The sequence below is a fragment of the Rhinopithecus roxellana genome, chromosome 12 (assembly GCF_007565055.1).
Source record: "Rhinopithecus roxellana isolate Shanxi Qingling chromosome 12, ASM756505v1, whole genome shotgun sequence".
Classification (NCBI taxonomy): domain Eukaryota; kingdom Metazoa; phylum Chordata; class Mammalia; order Primates; family Cercopithecidae; genus Rhinopithecus; species Rhinopithecus roxellana.
In genome coordinates this window covers 46,321,054-46,344,843 of record NC_044560.1, presented here as the reverse complement: position 1 = coordinate 46,344,843, position 23,790 = coordinate 46,321,054, and the positions used below count along the sequence as shown (strand labels likewise).

General features: G+C 35.5%; 1 protein-coding gene across 4 annotated transcripts in view; it reads right to left on the bottom strand.

The window, feature by feature from the left end:
- DOCK7 (dedicator of cytokinesis 7) overlaps window positions 1–23,790 on the bottom strand; it is a 233,854-nt gene that overhangs the window by 91,266 nt on the left and 118,798 nt on the right. For all 4 annotated transcript variants that reach the window (XR_748766.2, XM_010370685.2, XM_010370687.2 and 1 more), the window contains 7 exons: window positions 21,337–21,568; window positions 18,243–18,407; window positions 15,157–15,326; window positions 5,342–5,431; window positions 4,302–4,397; window positions 1,119–1,259; window positions 915–1,028 (listed from right to left, as the gene is read on the bottom strand). Coding sequence is in view for 3 of the 4 variants with exons in the window: in XM_010370685.2 (XP_010368987.1) it covers window positions 915–1,028; window positions 1,119–1,259; window positions 4,302–4,397; window positions 5,342–5,431; window positions 15,157–15,326; window positions 18,243–18,407; window positions 21,337–21,568 (1,008 nt within the window). In the remaining variant the exon portion in view is untranslated. The remainder of the gene's footprint in view (window positions 1–914; window positions 1,029–1,118; window positions 1,260–4,301; window positions 4,398–5,341; window positions 5,432–15,156; window positions 15,327–18,242; window positions 18,408–21,336; window positions 21,569–23,790) is intronic.

Below are 23,790 nucleotides of genomic sequence, written 5' to 3'. Positions count from 1 at the left end.
GCGACAGAGCGAGACTCCGTCTCAAACAACAACAACAACAACAACAAAAAAGAAGAGATAAACAATAAAGGCATCCTATAGAATATTCAGAATTCTAAATATTAGACTGCCAAATAGAATTCTGGACTATTAGTTCCCCAAAGCTAATCTGTAGACCAGTTGTGAGGTGCTTCACAAGCACTGTGTACTCCTCACCCCACCACCATGAGAAGTTTGAACTTCTCAATAATTCTGCGAAGGGACTCAGAAATATGTGTATTTTTAAAGCTCCTTTAAAAGGTAATTCTAAAAGGCTTACATAGTTTACTACCAAAGTGGCCTAGCAGAACCAATAATTAATGTTTTCTAGAAGGCAGACTTCACTAATCAGTTGATAAAAATTTTAAAACAAAATCAGCTATGTGTGGAAAAGTTCCAGGATGCTTTTAATTTAGTAAAGTCAAGATAATGAACAACATTTGGCAAATGCGTAAACATGTGTCCATATTTCCAAACTCTACAACATCCAGGGCTGGATTAGGAGGAATACCCAGCAAAATGCAGTTGCTTTAAAAATCACTCAAGATAACAAAAGTCCACTCGGTATAAACGCTCCACTTGCATGACATCTTGAGACTGCTTTACATTACTACTGACTTGATGGTATGATCCAGAATGGGATTAAAGAGTTATGAGTAGGCCAGTATAACTCAAGGAAATACTGGCTGTACTGATAACAGCTTGCCACAGTCCTTGTGTCCTGATAAAACAAGTATAATTTATTTTTGCCTTGCTAGTAAATACATGTTACTTTAGGCTACTTTTTGTTTTAATATCAGTATATAAATGTGTTCTTAAGGTCTCTTAGCTCTAACTCTGAAAAGAACATAGTATTTAAATTATTTGATTACTAATTATTTCTAACTATGCATTACCTGTTTATAGCAGGACTTTATAAGGCTAAAAACAAATCCTCTGTCCATAACAGACAACAGATCATTGAGAAAGAATGCAAGGCTTGTATTGAGTCTCTCAACCATTTCTGTGTCCTGTGAAACAGAATATAAAACAAAAACATATTAAAGTATGATAGTTTAATCTGAACTTGAAAGAGAGATAAGTGGGGAAAAAGTTATTACCTTCTGAAATCGTGAAACTATATCACTAGCAATCGTGCTGACAAGAGCTGCAATGTCATCCATGAAACGTTCTGGAAAACGACTTTTCCTTGGAGCATCAAGTTTATCATTAAAGTATAAATGGTGCACCATGCTCTTTACCTGAAAAAAAGATAGAAATTATGAGTTTAATTTCCTATGAATATAATTAACAATTACAACAACTCTAAACACCTGGACTCTCTCTAAAATATGGCATGTAATTTAATAGATGACTGAAATATTTTTAGCTTCTCAAATATTTTTTAAAGTTCCCTGTGATGTTTTGTATTTGCTGAAAAAACAAACAAAACACTATATTACCTTCAGAAAATTATGCTGGCTAACAATAGGACAAAAAATTCTGTGTATGTCAACAAAAAAAATTTCAACCTTTAAATTTTTTTTTTTTTTTAAGGAAACAGGGTCTCACTCTGTCACACAGGCTGGAGTACAGTGGCATGATCATAGCTTACTGCAGCCTCCAACTCCTGGGCTCAAGTGATTCGCCTGCCTCAGCCTCCTGAGTAGCGAGGACTATAGGTGCACACTACTACACCCAGCTAATTTTAAAATTTTTTATAGAGACAGGGTTTGGCTATGTTGCCCAGACTGGTCTCAAATTCCTGGCCTCAAGTGATCCTTCTGCCTTGGCCTCTCAAAATACTGGGATTACAGGCATATAATCTATCACATGTAGCCAAAAAAAATTTAATTAAATTTTTCCAAGACTCAATAATTTTGCCATTCCAAAGCTCCCAAACTGTAAGCTTTGAAAGGTTAGAAACCCAGTCTTCACTATAGTGTCCTCAGTAGCTAATACACAGATGACGGCATATAGTGGGAATACAATAAATACGAGGACTATATTGTACTGTATTTGTATTGATATTGTACAGATTCTTTATTATAACACTGTGGTAATGGTAATAAAGAATAAACTTTAAATTCAGGGAAATTGAAGCTAAAGTCCTATACTTAAAATAGAGCACAGCCAAGTTTTAAATTGCAGTCTTTGACTATTTTGTATTTTAGAAACCTGAACATAAATGTAAGACTATTACAAAAGTCAAAAATTACAATTTTTACCTTACAAGAGAAGCAGAGAAGCACATGAATTACAAATTTAAGGTTTATTTTCTAGGAAAAAAATGAGTTGTCACTTACATGTAGTCCCTGACTTATTTTTTCTGTAGATTATTAAATCTCTAGAATAAAATATTCTCTTACCCATAACATAGGCAGCATTCAATGCTGAGTACCACCCTATGACATACTCTGGAAGATCCTTTTATCTTTTTTGTTGTTTTGTTTTATATTTTTTTACATACTCCTTTTTTGGAAGAAAAAGTTTCAGTGATTTCAGCTTTCTAGAGGCTGAAGAGGAAGGTGAAGAAGATGGTCTCAAGTGCTGAAATGTCTGAGTTTTAATTACAGTCCTACTACCTACAAGCTGTGCACTCTAAGACAAGTTACTTAACCTCTCTGTGCCTTAGTAACACCTAGGCCACAGGGCAGTACTAGCATATTGTGCCCACTTGATAAATGTTTGTTGCCTTTGTTTACATATGTGTATGTTTACATATACAAGTTTATATGTACAGGTGACCCATGAACAGCATGGGTTTGAACTGCATGAGTCCACTTATATGTGGGTTTTCTCCCCCTTCTGCCATTCCTGAGACAGCAAAACCAAACCCTCCTCTTCAGTCTACTCAATGTGGAGACAATGAGGATGGAGACATTTATGATGATCTACTTCCAATTAATGAATAGCAAATATATTTTATCTTCCTTATAATTTTCTTAATAACATTTTCTTTTCACTAGCTTATTCTAAGAACACAGTATATACTACGAATAACATACAAAATATGATTATGTTATCAGTAAAGCATTTGGTCAACAGTAACTATTTGGTCAACTTAACTATTAGTAGTTAAGTTTTAGGTGAGCCAGAAGTTATATGCAGATTTTGACAGTGTGAGGGAGTTGGTTCCCCTAAACCCCATGTTGTTCACGAGTCAACTGTTCATATATATTTATTAATTAAAATATTAATTCACTCATTTTAAAAGTATCATTTATTTGATTAAGCAAAAAATACTTAAACAAATTTAAAGAGACAGGATCTTGCTTTGTCATTCATGCGGAGTGCCATGGTGATCATAGCTGACGGCAGCCTTGAATTTCTGGGCTCAAGCAAGCCTCCCTCCTCAGCCCTCCAAGTAGATGGAACTACAGGTGTGTGACACCAGGTTTAGCTAATTAAAAAAAAAATTTTGTTTTGGTAGATATGGGTTCCTGCTATGTTGCCCAGGCTAATCTCAAACTCCTGATCTCAAGTGATCCTCCTGCCTCGGCTTTCTAAAGTGCTGGGATTACAGGTGTGAGCCACTGCACCCAGCCAGTACTGTTGTTTTTTTATTTATTGTAACTGGTATTTCCCTAAGAGTTTATTAGCCATAATAATAGCAGTAGGTATCTATAAAGCTCTTTGTATCTTTGGTATAAAATCTACAATACTGTCATTATAGACTTCATGTATAATGACTAGCAAAGAATGTATCACAAGTTTCCTTTGAAAATATAGCTAGCTTTTTGTACTTTTAGTAGAGACGGGGTTTCACCATATTAGCCAGGATGGTCTCGATCTCCTGACCTCGTGATCCGCCCATCTCGGCCTCCCAAAGTGCTGGGATTACAGGCTTGAGCCACCGCGCCCGGCCGGGGGGGGTGGCGGGCGCCTGTAGTCCCAGCTACTCGGGAGGCTGAGGCAGGAGAATGGCGTAAACCCGGGAGGCGGAGCTTGCAGTGAGCTGAGATCCGGCCACTGCACACCAGCCTGGGTGACAGAGCGAGACTCCGTCTCAATTAAAAAAAAAAAAAAAAAAAAAAAAAACGAAAATATAGCTAGCTTATGCAACTATCCCTGAGAAAATAAGGGTTAAAATGAGTCTCACTCTTCATTATTCCACCTAAACTGTGTTGAGTGTCCACAGTGTTTATTGAGATGTAACACATGTAATTTTGCCTTAGAGGCACATGTAAAAGAGGAAGATGTACAACAGAAAAATACTTTTAAGATAACAAATGAGCTAGCATAAAATTGTTCACTAAGAGAAAAAATATTAAAGAACATGCTCAGTTTTTGTTTTTGCTCACCATTAACTCAAAAAAGAACCAGGCTTGTTGCAAAGCTGATTCCCGAACGCTGCCACTGCAAACAACCCACTGCAAAGCCAGCTCCTCATGAAAAAGCTATCCAGAAGTAAATCCAAAGTTATTATCAAAGTCAAGTCTGCTGATAACATAAACCAAATAATAATGCAAATACAAATGAAGATATAATGAGAATAAGCAAAATAAGGCACGTGAACCATTCAATGATGCACTGAAGACACCCATTAACGAAACGGCTATTTAAGCATGTAAGACAGTGGTATGTGGAACAGCTGAAAAAATTACATGTTATCTTGCAGTAAAATGTAATTTTAAAACGACAGGTAGAAGATAGCCTCCTAAATTGTACCTGCAAACAGAAACTAGACTAAAAACTTACAGTACAGTAATATCTTGTTTGTATCTTAAGTACATTTTTAAACATACGCAAATACACGCATGAACTTTGCTGGTACAATTTAGGAAATACGTTTTAAAATTTAAACTTTGCTATGAGCCATTAATTTTCAAGTTTTCAGGTAAGGTCTTTTTAAAAAAATAGCAGAAGATTTCTGCCTTATAATGGATATGCATACAAAGCATTTGCAAAGTAGTGTATATTAATATGAAAAAGGACTAACAAAACTGTGCATAAGGGAAGCAAATCAACATATCTTACTAAGAGTGACAATTTTTCTAACTCATCTTCCTTTCCCTGGAGATTTAAAACACAAAACAGAAGCAGTTACAGAAATATACTTAAGAGTTGATACATTTTTTTGGTACTAAAATTTGATGATCAAATTTGAATTCACTAAATTCTAAAAATAGTCAATCCCAAAGATATAAACATTATCATAATGTAAAAGAGTATATACTGACAAGGTATGCCCAAAAAGGCATCAGACAAGCAATGCTTCCTCAGATATATTTTTCAGCACAATGCAATTACTGTATCTCATACTGGTTATGTAAAGAAATCTTACATCTATTTAATTGGTGAAATTATTTTCCCCCTATGAATTGTCTTCATATGAATCTACCTTTTTAGTTGGTAAGCGTCCCGTTAATGTTTGTAAGAAACTTGACGTCTCTGTGTGCGAAGACATACGATTACAACTTCGATCCATAGCCTATGGAGTGAAGATGAATGAATGACGAGATAACATTAATGTTTGCAGTGGATGACTTTGCAGCTGACGGATTATGTACAAGTTTAAAACAGAGTTTTATTATGGTTTCAAAAACCATCTATTTTATTGCTCATCTCATTTTCACCATTTTAAGCTGCTTTAATGACAATGCATGAGTAGTATCAAAATGGCTTCTACATATTTTTGGTCTTTAAAAAAAGATGAGTATTTCAGTGATTATATAATATTCAGTGTTGCAAAGAATGAAACTTTTATCTGTGTGATCTATATACATGCACATATCTAGTAAAAATATATAAAAAGTAAAAACATACTTCTCAACTGGTCTCAGAACAAATAAGAAATCAGTAACTTTACATTAAATAAAGAAAATAAAAAGTTTAGCATAATTTATTTCACTTTTTCATTATTATCAAAAACTACTATTCAGGTTGGTCATATACTAAATCAAATATAAATCATTTACTATATTAGAAACGGAATTAAAAATTTTCTTTAAGAACAGGATTACCCTCCAAAGCCAACACAGATGAGAAGTATATTTTGAGATATCATGCAGTGTTAGCTATCAAGCAACTAGTCTTAAGTAAGCAAAACCTAATTCAGCTAAGGTATAACAAATTTCGTACTTTGCAACACAGTACAAATTAAAATGGATTTTTGCTTCTGGTATTGAGTCTTACAGCATGGTGATCATATACTGTTCACATTTAATTTCAATTTATTGCCAGTCTTTCCATTTGGTGATTACGAAGAAAATAACAAGATAGTAAATGTTAAATGAAAATGATACAATAGTTACACTTTAAACCAAAAGCAAATAGAAAACTGTTGGGTTTTTTTCCTCCACATAACAATTTAAAAATTGCTATTAAAGATGTGCTACCCCTAAAAAAGAAACTGTTATAAAAGCCATCAATTGCATAAGCAGCAGGCACTGAAATATTGATAGGGTGTGTAAGGAAGAAAGAGGGCAGAGATGGGAAATAGGAAAGAAGCACATTACTGGTGCAATTGGTGGTATTCATGCATAGTAGTTGGAAAATGTGCTAAGTAAACAAAAATACACACTTTTTAATGATTAAAAAAAGCAAGCCACTGAAATCATAGTATATACTAAAAAGTAATGTTCTAACGGGAAACATCAGCAGCCAATAAAGAAACCTCTAATATAAACACCACCTGTGTTGATTCTGCACTTGGACTGGGGTTGGATCCCCATGGGGCAGCTTTTGGACCACCAGTGTTAACCCAGGAATTGGAGCGATCTAAACCCTAAGCATATAATAGAAAGCAGTTTGAAAGGAAAGAAATATTACATGTTGCATGCTATAAATTATTCTTAAAAGAAATTCAGATCTTCTAATGCAAACATGTTTTTAATTAGTACTGTTAAAGCAACCAAAATTTGTAGGCACCTACAGAGTATTAGTTCACCAAAATTATCTTATTATATAACACAATTTTAAAAAAATCACCAAGACCATTAAGTATAGTATTTAAAGGTAATTTTTCTTTATGTAAAGAAATACTCTTGAAGTACCAATAACTAATGTTCCCACAGTACCACACCCCAAACTTTCTTTAAAGACAGTGCAAGTTAGCAACAGATAATTTCCTCTGTATCTAACTGAGGTTTAAAGGAAAAAATGGAAGAAAAACACCCCATTCTTTGCTTTAAACTTTAATTTCACTCCATCTCTCATCAACTGAAAACTACTATGCAGTGATACTCCATAATTCTATTTGACCTTGCCACCACCTTCACTCTCTTTTAGGGACAGACAGGAGAAATTAAGTAAAAACTTAAGAAAAAAATGATACCTAATATTTACTTCTTCCTAATAATGGATTTCGGGCTGCACTTGTAATTAAACACACTGGTCTACTATTTATTAATAAATATTACAAGGAAAAACATTACGCTGGGGCTGTCTATAGGAATTATATCTTCATCATCTTTATGAATTTAAAATTTCTTTAAGATGCTACTAAAGTATATGTCCAGAAGTGAATTTATGTTTATCTTTGTCTGAAAGGGGTTACTGTGATTCCAGGTGAAGGAAACAGAGGCTTTTCTTCTATTTCCTAAAACTGACTGATCGTCAGAATCACTTGAGAAGCTTTATGAAATTCAGATCCTGGGCTCTATCTCCATAAATCTGATTCAGCAATTTGGACTGGGGACTTGAGAATCTAATAACTGGAGCTGGAGTAAGTTGTAAAAGATTTTAAAGAATTATTAGGGTAATAATAGCAAAGACAATCGAAGACAAGCTGACATAAATAGATCAGGGCATGAGTACGGACGCAAACCAGAAACCACCAAAGGAAAGACAGGTAAAAGTGAAGAGTTGGAACAACTGTAATCAACTCTGTCTAGACATTAGTGTCATTTGGGAAACTTAATTAACAACAACAGTAACATAACAAATGTGCAGCGCCCTACCTTAAAACAATTAAATCAGAATTGCTGTGAGTGTGGCCTAGACATCAGTATTTTTTAAATACTTCAAGAGTTTTCAAAAAGAAAAACTGCAACCCTCAAAGGCTTAGGTTTTAGGAGAATATGTGCTCCACCTTTTTTCATTTTTTCCCAAATATATAGAGAAGCTGAAATGACGGTACAGTAATCACCCATTTCTCATCATTTTTGACAGTGATTGTCTAATATGGGAGTTAAGGTTCCAATCCAGGCTCTCCTGCTTACTAGCTGTAAAATCTAAGATAAATTACTTAATTTCTTTTTCAGTTTCTTATCTATAAAATAAAAATGATGAGAACGTCTCCCTTCATACGGTAAGAATCAAATTAAATAATGGAAGTCAATTACTAAGTTCAATGCCTTGAATATAGTAAACTCTCAAAAACAGTTGTATAAAAATTTTCCATACATATTTTTCTTTTCTTTTTTTTTTTTTTTTTTTTTTTTGAGGCGGAGTCTCGCTCTGTCGCCCGGACTGGAGTGCAGTGGCCGGATCTCAGCTCACTGCAAACTCCGCCTCCCGGGTTTGCGCCATTCTCCCGCCTCAGCCTCCCGAGTAGCTGGATACATATTTTTCTTAAAATGCTTTCTATCAAAGTAAATTAGACAATATCAAAATACTAGTAAAATTATGCCATCAGATTTGTTTAAAATATCCACCTTCTCAGAATCCCATTACAATATTTCAAATAAAAGCAAACCAAAAGACTTACGTTTTTCAGAGAAGTTAAAACAAAGTTTTCACTAGTCTCCAAAATTATGTCCAAGTCCAAAATTATGTCTCTTTTGTATAAAAGTGTAAAGTTCTTCCTACTACATTCAATTTTTACAGTCACAACTCATGTTACAAAAATAACAAAACATGAGCATTTGATTTTTGCAAAATTATAACTGTCCTCTTTTCTCTCATAAATTTCCACAAAAAGAATAAAGACTTTGCTGTGCTCTTAAATTCACTTAACTCACTGTTTAACAATTTCCTTTAAAACTACAATATATGATAATTGCTAATATGAGAATAAAAAAATCTCTTTGTGCTATGAATTATATTTATATACACAATACTGATGCTCCGAACAGTTATAATTATGCCAGTAAAAGCTAACTATTTAAAGAAAACTTGTGTTCAGTTATTTGGCAAAGCAGGTAAATCCCATAATTCAGGTGTTATAAAGCTAAGAATTATACCAAACAGCCCGTATTTAAGCAAATTTACCATTTATATTTAAAATAATAACTTTATGTTTACTGATTTCCAACAAACATGGAACAGATTAACCAAATATGTGCCCATGAGTATGTCAGTGTGAGGTTTTTTTGGCCAAATCCCAGTAACACTATTAATTTTTTCCCTTACATATAGATAAGATCCTTCAGCAAGGCCCATACTGTATTTGATTTGACATCAACACTTGTGTTATATTACAAAGATTTTGCTTCATATTCACAAGTCTTCAGCATAGTGCGTAGCACACAGTAAGCTCTCAGTGTTTGAGAAATAAAAAAAAATAGAAGATGATATATGAGAAAGAAACATATCAAGGCAAAATTCCACTGGCATTTGATTAAAAGCAATAAAGTTCAGACCTGATGCAACCATGTATTACATAACTGAATGTTAAAAGACTTGCTAGAATTAAGGAAGCACAGCTAGTTTTGGCAACATAAGTATGAAGAAGTCTCACAAATATTTTCACATTTACATTACAGCCACTGGAGTAATAAAAGCCTGTTCATGTTATATAAATATTCTTAAATTTTAGGAGTACTGTATTTTATATTGGGGAATAAAATATAACCAAAACTTTCATAAAGTCAAATCTCTAGAGATCTTTAAATATATAATTAATCCCAACAGTAAGAGGGCGAACAAAAGCATAATTCTGTTCTTGAAAAAGTGTCTAGTCTTGCAGTGTTTACTCATACTAACATGTCTTCATTGGATAAACATCTACTGAACACCTTGAATAATTTAGACATTACAGGTGCCTTGGAACAAATATTCCCTGCCATGATGAAGTTTACACTCTGTTAAAGGCAGATAAACACTAAAAAAAAAAAAAAAAAAAAAAAAAAAAAAAGTAAAAATAATTAATTCATATGCTACATTAAAAGGTAGTAAATGTGAGACAAAAAAAAAAAAATACAAAAAACAGAATAAGGGGATTAGAAGGCTGAGGACACAGCCACTGGTTATACATTTAAATAAGATAATCAGAGTCAACCTCACTGGGAAGTTGGCCTTCAGAGTAAAGACTTAAAGGACTGAGGGAATAAGTCATTAGAAGACTGTGCTCAGAGGAATGACATAATGAGTTAAGACATTAAGTCTTTTGTTTTTTGAGACGGAGTCTAGCTCTGTCGCCCAGGATGGGGTGAAATGGCGCCATCTCGGCTCACAGCAACCTCTGCCTCCTGGGTTCAAGTGATTCACCTGCCTCAGCCTCCTGAGTAGCTGGAATTACAGGCATGTGCCACCACACCTGGCTAATTTTTCTATTTTTAGTAGAGACGGGGTTTCTCCATGTTGGTCAGGCTGGTCTCGAACTCCTGACCCCAGGTGATCCGCCTGCCTTGGCCTCCCAAAGTGCTGGGATTATGGGCGTGAGTCACCGTGCCCGACCATGTCTTAAGTCTTTAAAGCAACATTCTGGTTGCTGTGTTGTGAACACAGCATAGGGTAGAAGTAGGGAAACCATCTTTAAAGCTAGTACATTAATTCTGGGAGAGATGATGTAGCTCAGACCAAGATGGTAGTAATGGAGATGGAAAGAAGTGTCTCTACCTTTCATATATATCCAAATCTGAACAAAACGATTTAGAAAAAGCAGTTAAGTTTAGAACTCCAGAGAGAGATCTGTACCGGAAACACAATTTTGGGAATCATTAGCATAACATTTATGTGGTATTTAAAGCCATGGAACCTGATAAGCTCACCCAGGTAGAGTGTAGAGAGAAGACAAGAGAAGAGAAGTAAGGACAGAGGCCTGAAACACATCCAGATAAAGAGATCAGAACAGGAAGAATCCACAAAGAAGACTGAAAAGGTATAATCAGTAAACCAAGAGGGAAACCAACAGAATGCAGTACCCTGGAAGTCAAATAAATAGACTAAATCACAGAGGAAAAAAAGTTTAACTGTATCAAAAGCTGCTCATAGGTAAAAGTAAGCTGAGTTTTGAAAAGTAATCACTGGATTTAGCAACATGAAGGGTGCTGGTGACATTAACAAGGACAGTTTTGGTGGAAAATGGGAGGAATATTTGACTGAAGTAGAGATGATAGAAGTACAAGAACTGCAGATAGCAAGTAAAGAAAATTATTAAGGAATTCTACTATGAAAGGTAGGGGAGAAATAGCAAATAAGGTAGCAGTTGAAATACTAGAGAATAATTATTACTTTTATTTTTAATTTTTGTGGGTACATAGTAGACATATGTATTTATGGTTTACATGAGATATTTTGATAAAGGTGTATCGTGTAATAATCACATCAGAATGAGTGGGATATCCATCACCCCAAGCATTGATCCTTTGTGATACAAATAATCAAATTATACATTTCTAATTATTTTAAAATAAATAATAAACATTTACTTATTATTTAATTGTACAAATCATCCTGTTGTGCTATCAAATACTAGATCTTATGTACTCTTTCTAACTATTTTTCTGTACCCATTAACTATCTCCATTTCCCTCCCAACACCCACCGCTCCTTCCCAGACTTTGGTAACTACCATTCTACTCTCCATCTCCATGAGTTCAATTGTTTTAATTTTTACCTTCTACAAATAAGTGAGAACATGTGAAGTTTGTCTTTCTGTGCCTGTTTTATTTCACTTAACATAATGATCTCCATTTCCATCCTTGTTGTTGCAAATGACAGGATCTCATTCTTTTTTATAGGTGAATAGTACGCCATTGTATGTATATACCACATTTCATTTATCCAGTCATCTGTTGATGGGCACTTAGATTGCTTTCAAATGAGAGGAATTATTTTTTCAAAATGAGAAAAATAATAGCATGCCTGTATGTGAATGGGAATGATTCAGTATTCAGGGAGAAACTGATGATGTGGAAGAGATATGGAAAAACTGGTGGAGTGTAGATCTTGAGCAGGTGAGACCAGATGAGAGCTTGAGTGAAAGAATTTAGAAAAATAAATAGCTCATCTACTCATTTTTAATACAGAAGAATATTAGGCAGTAGATAGTAGATGGTAACAGGTAGCTAGATAGGATGGTAAAAGTTTATTAAAGTTTTCTTCTGATGGTTTCAGTTGTCTCAATGAAATGGGAGATAAAATGAGAAAAGGAATGAGGGGAGAAGTGTTACGAAGTTTGAGGTAACAAAAGAAGGAATGAAATCATTTCCTGGGACAACAGGAAAGTGATGGAGATACAGCAATACAGTATAATTGCCCGACAGCATCAAGGTCTCTCTCAAGGTTTATTTCAAATGAGATCAATCACCATGGTATTTCTCAAGACATGTTTAGCTGCACAGATGCTGACATGGCAGAGGCAGTCAATAGGGTTTAACTATGGTTTCAGGTTTGGGAAAGATAAGGGAACCAAAGTTTGCTTATAATGGGAATAATTTTTTTTTTTTTTTTTTGAAATAGAGTTTCACTCTTGTCTCTCAGGCTAGAGTGCAATGGTAAGATCTCGGCTCCCTGCAACTTCTGCCTTCCGAGTTCAAGTGATTCACCTGTCTCAGCCTCCCCAGTAGCTGGGATTACAGGCGTCTGCCACCACATCCGGCTAATTTTGTACTCTTAGTAGAGGTGAGGTTTCACCATGTTGGTCAGGCTGGTTTTAAACTCCTGACCTCAGGTGATCCGCCCGCCTTGGCCTCCCGAAGTGCTGGGATTACATGCATGAGCCACCACACTCGGCCTGATGGGAATAATTATAATGATTGCCCATAGACATCAAGCTGGCTGAGGAAGAAGAGAGAACATTAAGGGGGTGAGGCACAGTCAAAAGGTTGGAGGATCAAGATTAGAGATTGCAAAGGAGTAGATACATTGTTAAGCTGTGGTACTACGAGAAAAACAGGAGATAACAGAGAACAAAATACATGAAATTGAGACTGTGAAAATTAAAGTTATTGGTAATGACAAGTTGCAGGGGTGTCCAATCTTTTGGCTTCCCTGGGCCATACTGGAAGAAGAATTGTCTTGGGCCACACATAAAATACACTAACATTAATGACAGCTGATGAGCTTACAAAAAAAAAAAAGAAATCCCCAAACAAACTCATAATGTTTCAAGAAATTTACAAATTTGTGCTGAGCTGCACTCAGAGCTGTCCTGGGCCACATGTGGCCTGCAGGACACAGGTTGAACAAGTTTGATATAAGGGAAGACCATGACTGAGGTGGAGCGGAAAACATGATCACTTAAAGAAGAGTTTCTTAGGCTGGGCGTGGTGGCTCAAGCCTGTAATCCCAGCACTTTGGGAGGCCGAGACGGGCGGATCACGAGGTCAGGAGATCGAGACCATCCTGGCTAACGCGATGAAACCCTGTCTCTACTAAAAAAAAAAAAAAAAAAAAATACTCGGGAGGCTGAGGCAGGAGAATGGTGTAAACCCGGGAGGCGGAGCTTGCAGTGAGCTGAGATCCGGCCACTGCACTCCAGCCTGGGTGGCAGAGCAAGACTCCGTCTCAAAAAAAAAAAAAAAAAAAAAAAAAAAACAAAAAAAAACACTAACAGGGGCACTTTGGGAGGCCGAGACGGGCGGATCACGAGGTCAGGAGATCGAGACCATCCTGGCTAACACGGTGAAACCCCGTCTCTACTAAAAAAAATACAAAAAAACTAGCCGGGCGAGGTGGCGGGCGCCTGTAGTCCCAGCTACTGGGGAGGCTGAGGCAGGAGAATGGCGAACCCGAAAGGCGGAGCTTGCAGTGAGCTGAGATCCGGCCACTGCACTCCAGTTTGGACGACAGAGTGAGACTCCATCTCAAAAAAAAAAAAAAAAAAAAAAAAAAAAAAAAAAAGAGAAGAGTTTCTTGAACTGCCAGGTCAACAAAATAAGAAACAATGAAGGGTAGCTATAAATAAACTTTAGATTCCTTATAATTTAGAGATAAAATTACACACTTTATTAGGGATTACGACTAAGTAATTCAATAGGAAGGTAGCTATCAAAAATTTTGCAACAAAAAGAAAACAACATAAAAACTATGTAAATAATACTTCATTAGGACAAGGCTGACAAATTCTCATCTTGCAATGGCTTTCTGAGAAATTACCTTGTATTTATATATTTGTATGTATTGATATCTATTTTAAAAATCATTGATCCATTTAAAGGACATCTTGGAAAAAGGCAAAAAATCATTTTTTAAATATATATATATAGGCCTCTGTTCTAAATCTTGAGTTTATAATCTATCAAACATATAAGAAATAACTAACTCTAGAATTATGCTAAATGAGTCCTAATGTAAATCTTACAAAAATTAAGAGACATTTTAAAAGAACCTTAAGGAAATGCTGTCTATAGCTTCTTTAGGAAAATTTCTGAAAATCCAAAAATCAAACTTATTCTACAGAAGAACTATACACTATATAAATACACAGTATACAAATAATGCTAAGTACTACCTGTATTATAATAAAATATAATCAATAATGAAAACAAGAATAAAAAACCTGAGTTCTTTTCTTAAACATGGAAATATATATATGTGGGGGGGGAAGCTTTCTCTTTTTGCAGCTGCCATAGTACTCAGGTTACTCCGCAGTATCCCTTATAAATAACCCTGAGTATCACTCTTTCTAGTTTACAAAAATGGAAAATTGTTTAATCACTGTTCTTGATATTTTTTGGAGAAAAAGATCTCATGACTTAAATCAATGATGACATCTGTCTTCCACATATCAGTCACATAGATTTATTTTAATTCTATATGAAGTCAATCTAGCCATTTTTCACATCATAGAGTATTAGACTGATAACAGTAAGTTATATGCAGCTAGTGATCCCAGACAAATTTTAGGATTTTTAGTGCAGTTTGTAAGAGCAAGCATATTTAATAGAAAAATAAAACAGTATTTATCGATAGAACAGAAATGTACAATTCTTTACTAATTCCTAACTTACATACATCTTAAAATTCAGAATGAATTACAACAACTGGATATTTCTCGTTTGTTCACAAAACAAAAACCAAATTTACAGATGCAGGTCTTCAGTTTACCTTACTCCCGATGATTGATCGAACTTCATCATCTGGTGACGTGGGAGTCCCAGATATATCTGGATTGCTATTACTAAGGCTTCGAGAACGATTTAAATTAAGGCTTGCAGGTCTCACCGCAGATCTAGCCATTGTGGCATAATGCACTGATCCTCCCAAACCCCCAGGACCTGGAGTGGCACACGAAATAGCACATAATTAAAGAAAATTAGTCAGGAAAGGATTAGAAAAAAATCTCTGCCACTTCAGAAAGTTCCACAAAGATCATGAATTGCTTTGGTTTCTAAATAAAAAATATTAAACTTTTTTTTTTTTTTTTTTTTTTTTTTTTGAGACAGAGTCTCGCCAGGCTGGAGAGCAGCAGCTTGATCTTGGCTCACTGCAACCTCTGCCTCCTGGGTTCAAGCGATTCCCCTGCTTCACCCTCCCAAGTAGCTGGGACTACAGGCGCGGCACCATGCCCAGCTAATTTTTGTATTTTTAGTAGAGATGAAGTTTCACCATGTTGGCCAGGATGGCCAATCTCTTGACCTCACAATCTGCCTGAAGAGACATGGTCTTCTAAATAAAAAGTCTCACACACACACACACACACACACACACACACACACACACACACACACACACATATATATATATAGAGAGAGAGAGAGATTTTAAACAGGCAGGTGCCTTTTTTTGAATTAAGAGGCAGCACTGGAGTGCAGCAGTGAGACCACAGTTCACTATAACATTGAACTCCTGGACTCCCACCTCAGCCTCCTGAGTAGCTAGGACTACGGGCACACACTACCATGCCTGGATAAATTTCTCTTTTTTTTTTGTAGGGACGGGGTCTTGGTATGTTGCCCAGGCTGGTTTTGAACTCCTGGCCTCAAGCAATCCTCCTCTCTTGGCCTCCTGAAGCACTGGGAAATTTTTTTTTTTTAGAAAGAAAGAAAATAAAAACACTCAAGAACTAATTATTGCTGTACAAAGATGCTCTATTCTATGGCAGTTTATAAAACCATATGAACTGTAAATAAAATCATTATCTCTTCAGTGTTTCTATAACTGTATATTACACATACAATAAAAACCAATATTAACAGGAAACACACACACACAGACACATGCACACACACACCCCCCCCTTTCACTTCGGTATAGTTGGTTTTTGGACCCAAGATGCTCCAGCTGGTGTCTCTTCCTTTTTTCCCACCTCTCCTACTCTGCCCCTTGACAGTCACTAGAGAGAGTGCCAATTTATTGCTAACATCTCTTAAATTAAACCATGTTTTATTTCTCTACCTTCATTATTGCTAACATCTTTTAAATGAGAGCATGTTTTATTTCTCTATCTTCATCAGTGACAATGTGAATAACAAAATGGTATCTTTATGATATACATACAAAAAACTAAAGATATTTTTCAGGTCCTAAGTGATATAAAAAAGCAAAGGCAGCCGGGTGCGGTGGTTCACGCCTGTAATCCCAGCACTTTGGGAAGCCGAGCATGTGGATCATGAGGTCAGAAGTTTGAGACCAGCCTGGCTAACACGGTGAAATCCAATCTCTACTAAAAATACAAAAAATTAGCCAGGCGTGGTGGCGGGTGCCTACAGTCCCAGCTACTCAGGAGGCTGAGGCAGGAGAATGGCGTGAACCCGGGAGGCGGAGGTTGTAGTGAGCCAATATTGAGCCACTGCACTCTAGCCTGGGCGACAAAGCGAGACTCCATCTCAAAAAAAAAAAAAAAAAAAAAAAAAAAAGCAAAGACTCCCTTTTTGTCTGAGAAAAATCAAGCCTAACATCATCTTCCAACCTGTCTTTTATTTTTAAAATAAAACATCCAGGAATTATAGTGATAATTTATCTTCATCTTTCTGAATGTCATATTTGCAAATGATATTAATACATACCTGTTACCTAATTAATTCATACACTCTTTCAGGTTGGCATGTAAAAAAACGGTGTTTTACAAAATCTGTGGAATTCTAATAGTGTACTGAATAAAACAGTAAATGGAGTAGCGTTGTAGATATTACATAATCACTCACACACTCATGTCCTCAAGTGGTATAATTTTAAAAATCAAGTCAGTAAATTATAAACCAGAATATAAATGTCAATTGCTTTTCTTTTTGCAATTAAGTGAAGAAACAAATTGGGCTGAAACTTAAAATCAGGTTACTATTATGTCTAGTTTTCATGAGGAATGTCACAATTATCAGTCACCGTTATGAATGTTAACATTGCCAACAGCTGATAAAGGGCACTTGCCATTATCCTTAGTGTCATACAGACATATATGTGAGTAGATTAAATGATATGCACAACATAATCATTAGTTAGTTAAATGAACAACTAAAGGATTATTCACACTAAGACATCTCCCACCACTACCTCCACTATCACCAGTGGTACACGAAAGACAATAACAAGTTGAGTCTCCAATACTATATTATTTCAGTGACCATGAAGAGATCAGCTAACCAGATAGAATTTTTATGTTTCTAGGAACAATCTTTTATATCACTGTAGATTTCAAAGGGTTTTCAGAAAACTACCGAGCCACCACATTTCTCCTTAAATGACCAATAGCATTCTGAATGACAAATACAAGATTCTATTTTTTTTTGTCTTTTTTATTTTTAAAAGACAGGATCTCACTCTGTTGCCCAGGCTGGAGTGCACTGGCAAGATCATAGCTCACTCTGGCCTCAAATTCCTGGGCTCATGAGATCTTCCCACCTCAGCCTCCTAAACAGCTGGGATTACAGGGGCAAGCAATTCCTTATCTTAACAAGGAATGATAAAATGCTTCCAGAGACAAAGTTATTTGCAAAGTTCATTTCCAAAAATTAATTCAACCAAGAACCCTAATTCAAACTAAAGAAAACTGTATGAAAAAAAAGATGACCAAAAATGTAATTTATTTATCCCTTTAACTTCAGCACCTAGCACAGTGAATGGTACTTAGCAGGTGTTCAATAAATGTTTGCTATTGAATAAATGGGTCACAGTACAGACTACAAAATTATCTCAATACTGACATGAACATATAATTTATGAAAGACAGTTTCATAGTAAAAAGAATAAAATACCTGGTGATGATGAATTAGGGTAAGTATTTGGTAGGCGGAAAACATAATGAATATATGATGCAAGAAGGCTATTTCTGCCATGCTGGTCATGATTTCCTTCCAAGTTTTTGTGCAGTCGATTTATAATTGATGCCATGGCTTCAAAAGATGCTTGACCCAGGTTAACTTTTGAGAAAGAAGAAAATACCTTTGCTTTAACTGTTTTTAGACTGTAAATTCCACAAACACCAAAGTTTTGTCATCTCTACATACGTTAAATATGGTGATTACACAGTAAGTGTATAAAGATGATTACTATTTGATAAATGACTTTTAATGACACCTTGGATTAGCTGAGCCAAAAATACTTTTCTGAGCAAAATGAGAAATAACTCATTTTACTAATTTAAGACAAAAATTACATGGGTTTGATTAGTCAAAAAAGAAAACAACGCTTAACAGATATCTATTATCTAGTAAAACAATACAAAGTACATAAGAAAAAAGAAAATACAATGTGTGTAATACCTTAAGAAGCAATTTCTCATTTTAAAGATTACTCCAAAAATCTAAATAGCATACAAGGGCATATATTACTTCTGTTTAAAAAAATTAAAAATAACAAAATGGATTATTGAAAATATTAATAATATCATAATAAAATAGTGAATAAGCAACTTGATTGGAATGAGTGAATCTGTAAAATGATTAGAAGGAGGAAAAAAGGCAGGGCTAGAAAAACAGGTTGAGGTAAGACTAACACCTACTCAGTCACTCAAGTCAGTATATAACAATAATTTTACAAAAATTGGGGAATTGTGATAAATAGCATACTGAATAAATGGGTAAACTGAACAGCCACTTTGAGCAATAGAATCTTAGATTCTATAATTTATTTAACCAAGACAGGAAATTATGAAGAGATAATGAGGCCAATTAAGTTTTCCCAAAAGTAGAATAACCAGATAAAATGGTCATTTAGGAAGATTAATCTATATATACTGAACTAGAGGGGAAAGAGACCAGAGACAGAAACCTGAGTGAAGTTAAGTTATCCTACCTGTGTTTCTGGTTAATCCTTTTCCTTTTTCTCACAGTGGCTACTCTAAATTACCAGAATCCTTCTCAAAACTCAGGTCCTCCTTAATCCCTCCTTAGCAAATCTTGCCTTCTGTCTCACAGAAGAAATGTATAAAGCATGAAAGTCCTCGTGTCTTTTTTTTCTTTTCCTTTTTTTTTTTTTAGAGATGGGGTCTTGATATGTTGACCAGACTGGTCTGGAACTCCTAGCCTCAAGCAATCCTCCCATCTTGGCCTCCCAAAGTGCTGGGATTATAGTTGTGAGCCACCACACCTGGCCAAAAATCCTCATATTTTTCTACAAATTTATCAGAATCTGAAACTACTTTATCTCCTCTCCAAAGGAATTAGTGCCCTCTCCTATGTAAGAGTGATCTATCACCTTTACTCTTGTCTCACGTAACTACTTCATTGATTAACCTCTTTTCTCCCCATATATTTTTCTCCCTTCTCCCATTTGAGCATGTTCATATGCTGATTTCTCTCAGCATGTAAACATGCTAAAATGTCTCCCCTCTTTTGCCCTACTCAATTAACTTCGTAAAAGAGTAGTATATGCTTCTTGTGTTTATTTTATACTATTTGCTTCTTAACTCCCTGTAATCTGGTTTCTACCTTCACTTAGACTAAAATTACTGATGTAATTTCACAAGCAGACATTTCTCAAGTATACTAGATAAGAGAGGGACTCTGGAACCAGTTTGAATCTTGGCTCTCAAATGTAAATAAAGCATACAGCACTATTCCTGGTATACAGTAAATGCTATGCAAGTGTTTGCAATTACTGTTATTACTATTATTTTACTTAAATAATCTACAACAAAAAACAATGCTAACCTTTTTTTCCTTAAAACCTTCTTCTTCTATAATTTCTGTAACTGTACACTCTATGATCTCATAATCCATTCTCTCTTCTCCATCCCATTGTCACCTACAGGAACTCATCATTTTTTGTATGAAATTCTGCAAGATTCCTAATTTGTCTCCCCACCTGTAGGTTTTCCCACTTTTAACTCATCTCTACATAGCACAGCCATCTTTTTCTAGTCAAACTTGGTCATGTTATTTCTCTAATTAAGACCAAATCCTTCAAAGGCTATTTATTCCCTACAGAAAAATAGTCCCAATTTCCTAAAGTGTGGAAGACCCAACTTCATCTCCCACTCTCCATATTACCTCTAATCAATCCTCCAATTTATAACTACTTACAATTCTTCCCCAAATTCATTCTGAGTTCATTATGTCTGCGTACTATGCACATGCTGTTTCATGCTGTTTAAGCTCCTTGGAATAATGTTAACCTGTCAGACTCCTATTCATCTTTACTCAGCCCAGGAATTATTTCTACTTATAAGTCTCCCCTAAAAAAAACTCAACTAATCGAATACTCCTCTCCTTTGTGCCACTAGTCAAACATAAAAATTCTATCTGGTTAGCTGAAATTTCTTTCAAGTTCAACTTCCCTGCAGGATTTGGGTGAAAGCTGTTAGTAAAAAGTAAGGAGTAAACCTTGAAAAAGGATGGGAATGAAAAACATCTTTCCTTCCAGAATTATAAAAAAGAAAAAGAGAATACAGAGACTAAGCAAATGAAGGAAAGAAGAGCTACATTAAGTGGAGGATAGCAGATGAATGAAAATGTAGAGTAGGTAGATTATACACCCTGTAAAGTACAACATGATTTGATTTACCTGTTTGCCTGTTTTCTTAACTAGTCTGTGAGATCTTAAAGTCAGGAACCATGCCTTGAACAGTGTCTATCAGTGTCAGGTACATAGTAAATGCTTAATAAATATTTGGTAAATAAATACATTTGTTTCTATAATTTGAGTATATGCCTAAAGGACACATTTTATAAAAATAAAATAAAAGTTATCACTTTCTGGCATTATAAACAAGTAAATAACATCCTCCACCTCAAATCAAATATAGTCCTTATATAGAGCAAATAGAAACCATGGTTTTTTTTTTTAAACAAAATTTAGAAATGTCAAGTTATAGAGTTCATGTCTCATCCCCAAACAAACGTAAATTACCTATTTGGCCAGCAATGACAGGAGGTCTAACAACTAAAAGTATCAGTTTATCTAGCAGAAGATGAAGAAATCGGACCACTGGTTCCAACTGGGATGAATTCAGTGCTGAAATACTGCTCTTCAATTCATTTTCTAAGTTATTTTCCATGATTCGCATGTCCCCAATTCGGACTGGGAACATGTGTTCATCCAGTGCATTGACCAGAGCAAAAAATTTGTCAAGATAAGGATCCTAAAACAAAGAATGAACAAAAGCACTAAGCACTTACAACTTTATACATTTCCCAATTCTAAAGGACCACGGACCACTAACATGTCATATTACTTGATAACACTAAAAAGTTCATATAGGTAAACAAACATTGTTTCCAATTAAACAAATCTATTTTCATTTATTATTATAAAATGATCACTTCAAATACTATTAGTTAGTTAAGAAAACTACTGATACTAATTAAGAGTTTTTTTTCTTTTTTTTTAGTTTTAGTTTGCTTTATCAGTTTGAAGTTCAATTATTGTGGCAGGCATATGAGTAACCCACTTTTGTCCATTATTAATTTATTGTCTTTCAGCTCCAAAGCCTTTGGATACAAGGCAAACTCACTGCCATATCTTATAATACTGGAGTCATTCTTTTACTGGAAGCCACCTGTGTACTGCTAAGTAAGATCTATATACTACCAACTTTCTTCCCAAAGACAGCATACAGGTGCTGTGTCTGCTTATTTTCCCCTACCTCACTGTGCAGAAAAGAATTAACACAGTGGGCTTAAGACAGCTATTCTTTGAAAGCCCTGTTTACAAGTTTGGCCTTGGGCTAATGACTGGGAACTTGGATTTCAGGGGGGTTCCCATTGACAGAGATGGTTCACTGTGCCTAAACCATCTGTGCAAACAATATGGTATAAGCTGAACACCTACTTTCCTTCTGGGAATGTGGAATTTTGGTACATGTTGGGCAAAGGGTGTCTATGTGACAAGCCCCTAGTAAAAAACCCTGGGAATTGAGTCTGTACTGAACTTCCGTGGCAGACAACATTTCACACATGCTGTTTCAACTTGCCCCACTTGATTCCACTGGGAGAGGATTCTTGGAAGCTTATTTCTTGTTTCCTCTGGACTTCACCCTATGAGCCTTTTCCCTTGGCGAATTCTGCTTTGGGAAGCCCTCCACACCACCCTTTCCCTGTACAGGTTAGTGAAGCCTGAATTTCATTTTAAATACTTGCTTCTTCTCACTCTACATATTCTCCATGGAAAACCACATTTACCAATACAGTTTCAGTTATCACATTTATTCTGTTATCTCCAAACCCAAACTTCAAACTAATTACAACCACCTACAGGACATCTCCATCTGAAGTACATAGGCACTTCAAACTCAAAAGGTTCAAAAATAAATTCACAGGCACCATAACTGCTTCCCCTTAGCATGGCCCGAAAAGTACTTCTCTCATGTTCTCTATTTAGGGTAGAAATTACCATCTACCTGGACTCTATGGCATTCACGGTCCTTCACAATCTATTACCAGCCTTCTATCCTTATGCATCATGATTTCCTACGCACTTTAAAACTACTTTCACACCAGGTTACCTGATGGTCCTTAGACTACTGTAACTCTGTACTTGCTACTCATCATCTGAGTTGCCCACCCTTTCTCCGTGTAGTAAATGCCTACTTACAAATGCAACAGCTCAGTCTCTAGCAGAACAGATAACTCTCCCCTCTGTACTTTAAAGAATTTAGTTAATATATGTAACACTGTACTAATTTTATTATACATTTTACCCTTTCCCATATTACACTGTAAGGTTGTTGAAGGAAAAGCTCTTTCCTCAACAGGTAACATCTCTGATCTCATGGAACTTACCATTTAATGTGGGAAAGAAACAATAAACAAATGTGTATTTATGTGTGTTATATACATACACACAGAGTGACAGAGTCAAAGCGCAACAGAGAAGCTGGGCATAGGCAGCAATAAGGGCAGAGTAAGAGGACATACTGTACTGAGGCTGCTATGTTTAAAAGAGTAACCAAGGAAGGCCTCTCTGAGAGGAAGCGAAACTCTAATTCATAAGTCAAATGAATACCAGGAGGAAAAGCATTCCAGGCAGAGAAAGAGTATGTATAAAACCCATTAGAACTTGGTATATTCCAAAAATAAGGAATTTGGAACAAATGATCCCTAAAAACTCTTTCCATCTGAAATACCCAAGTCTATGACAAATAAAGTGAGCTGATGATGGTTTCTCAATTCTAATTATTCTGCTGTGTACCAGAAACTTAGAAAAAACAAGTCAATTAACTATTTAAAATGAAGTCAATGACATTTTGAAACATAAAATGTTTGCTTTTGTTGACATTCAATGACATTTTGTTGATTCTTTTTAAAAAAATCTTCTAAATATTCCATGTTTTTAACTGACATATATTCTCATAAATCTGACAGC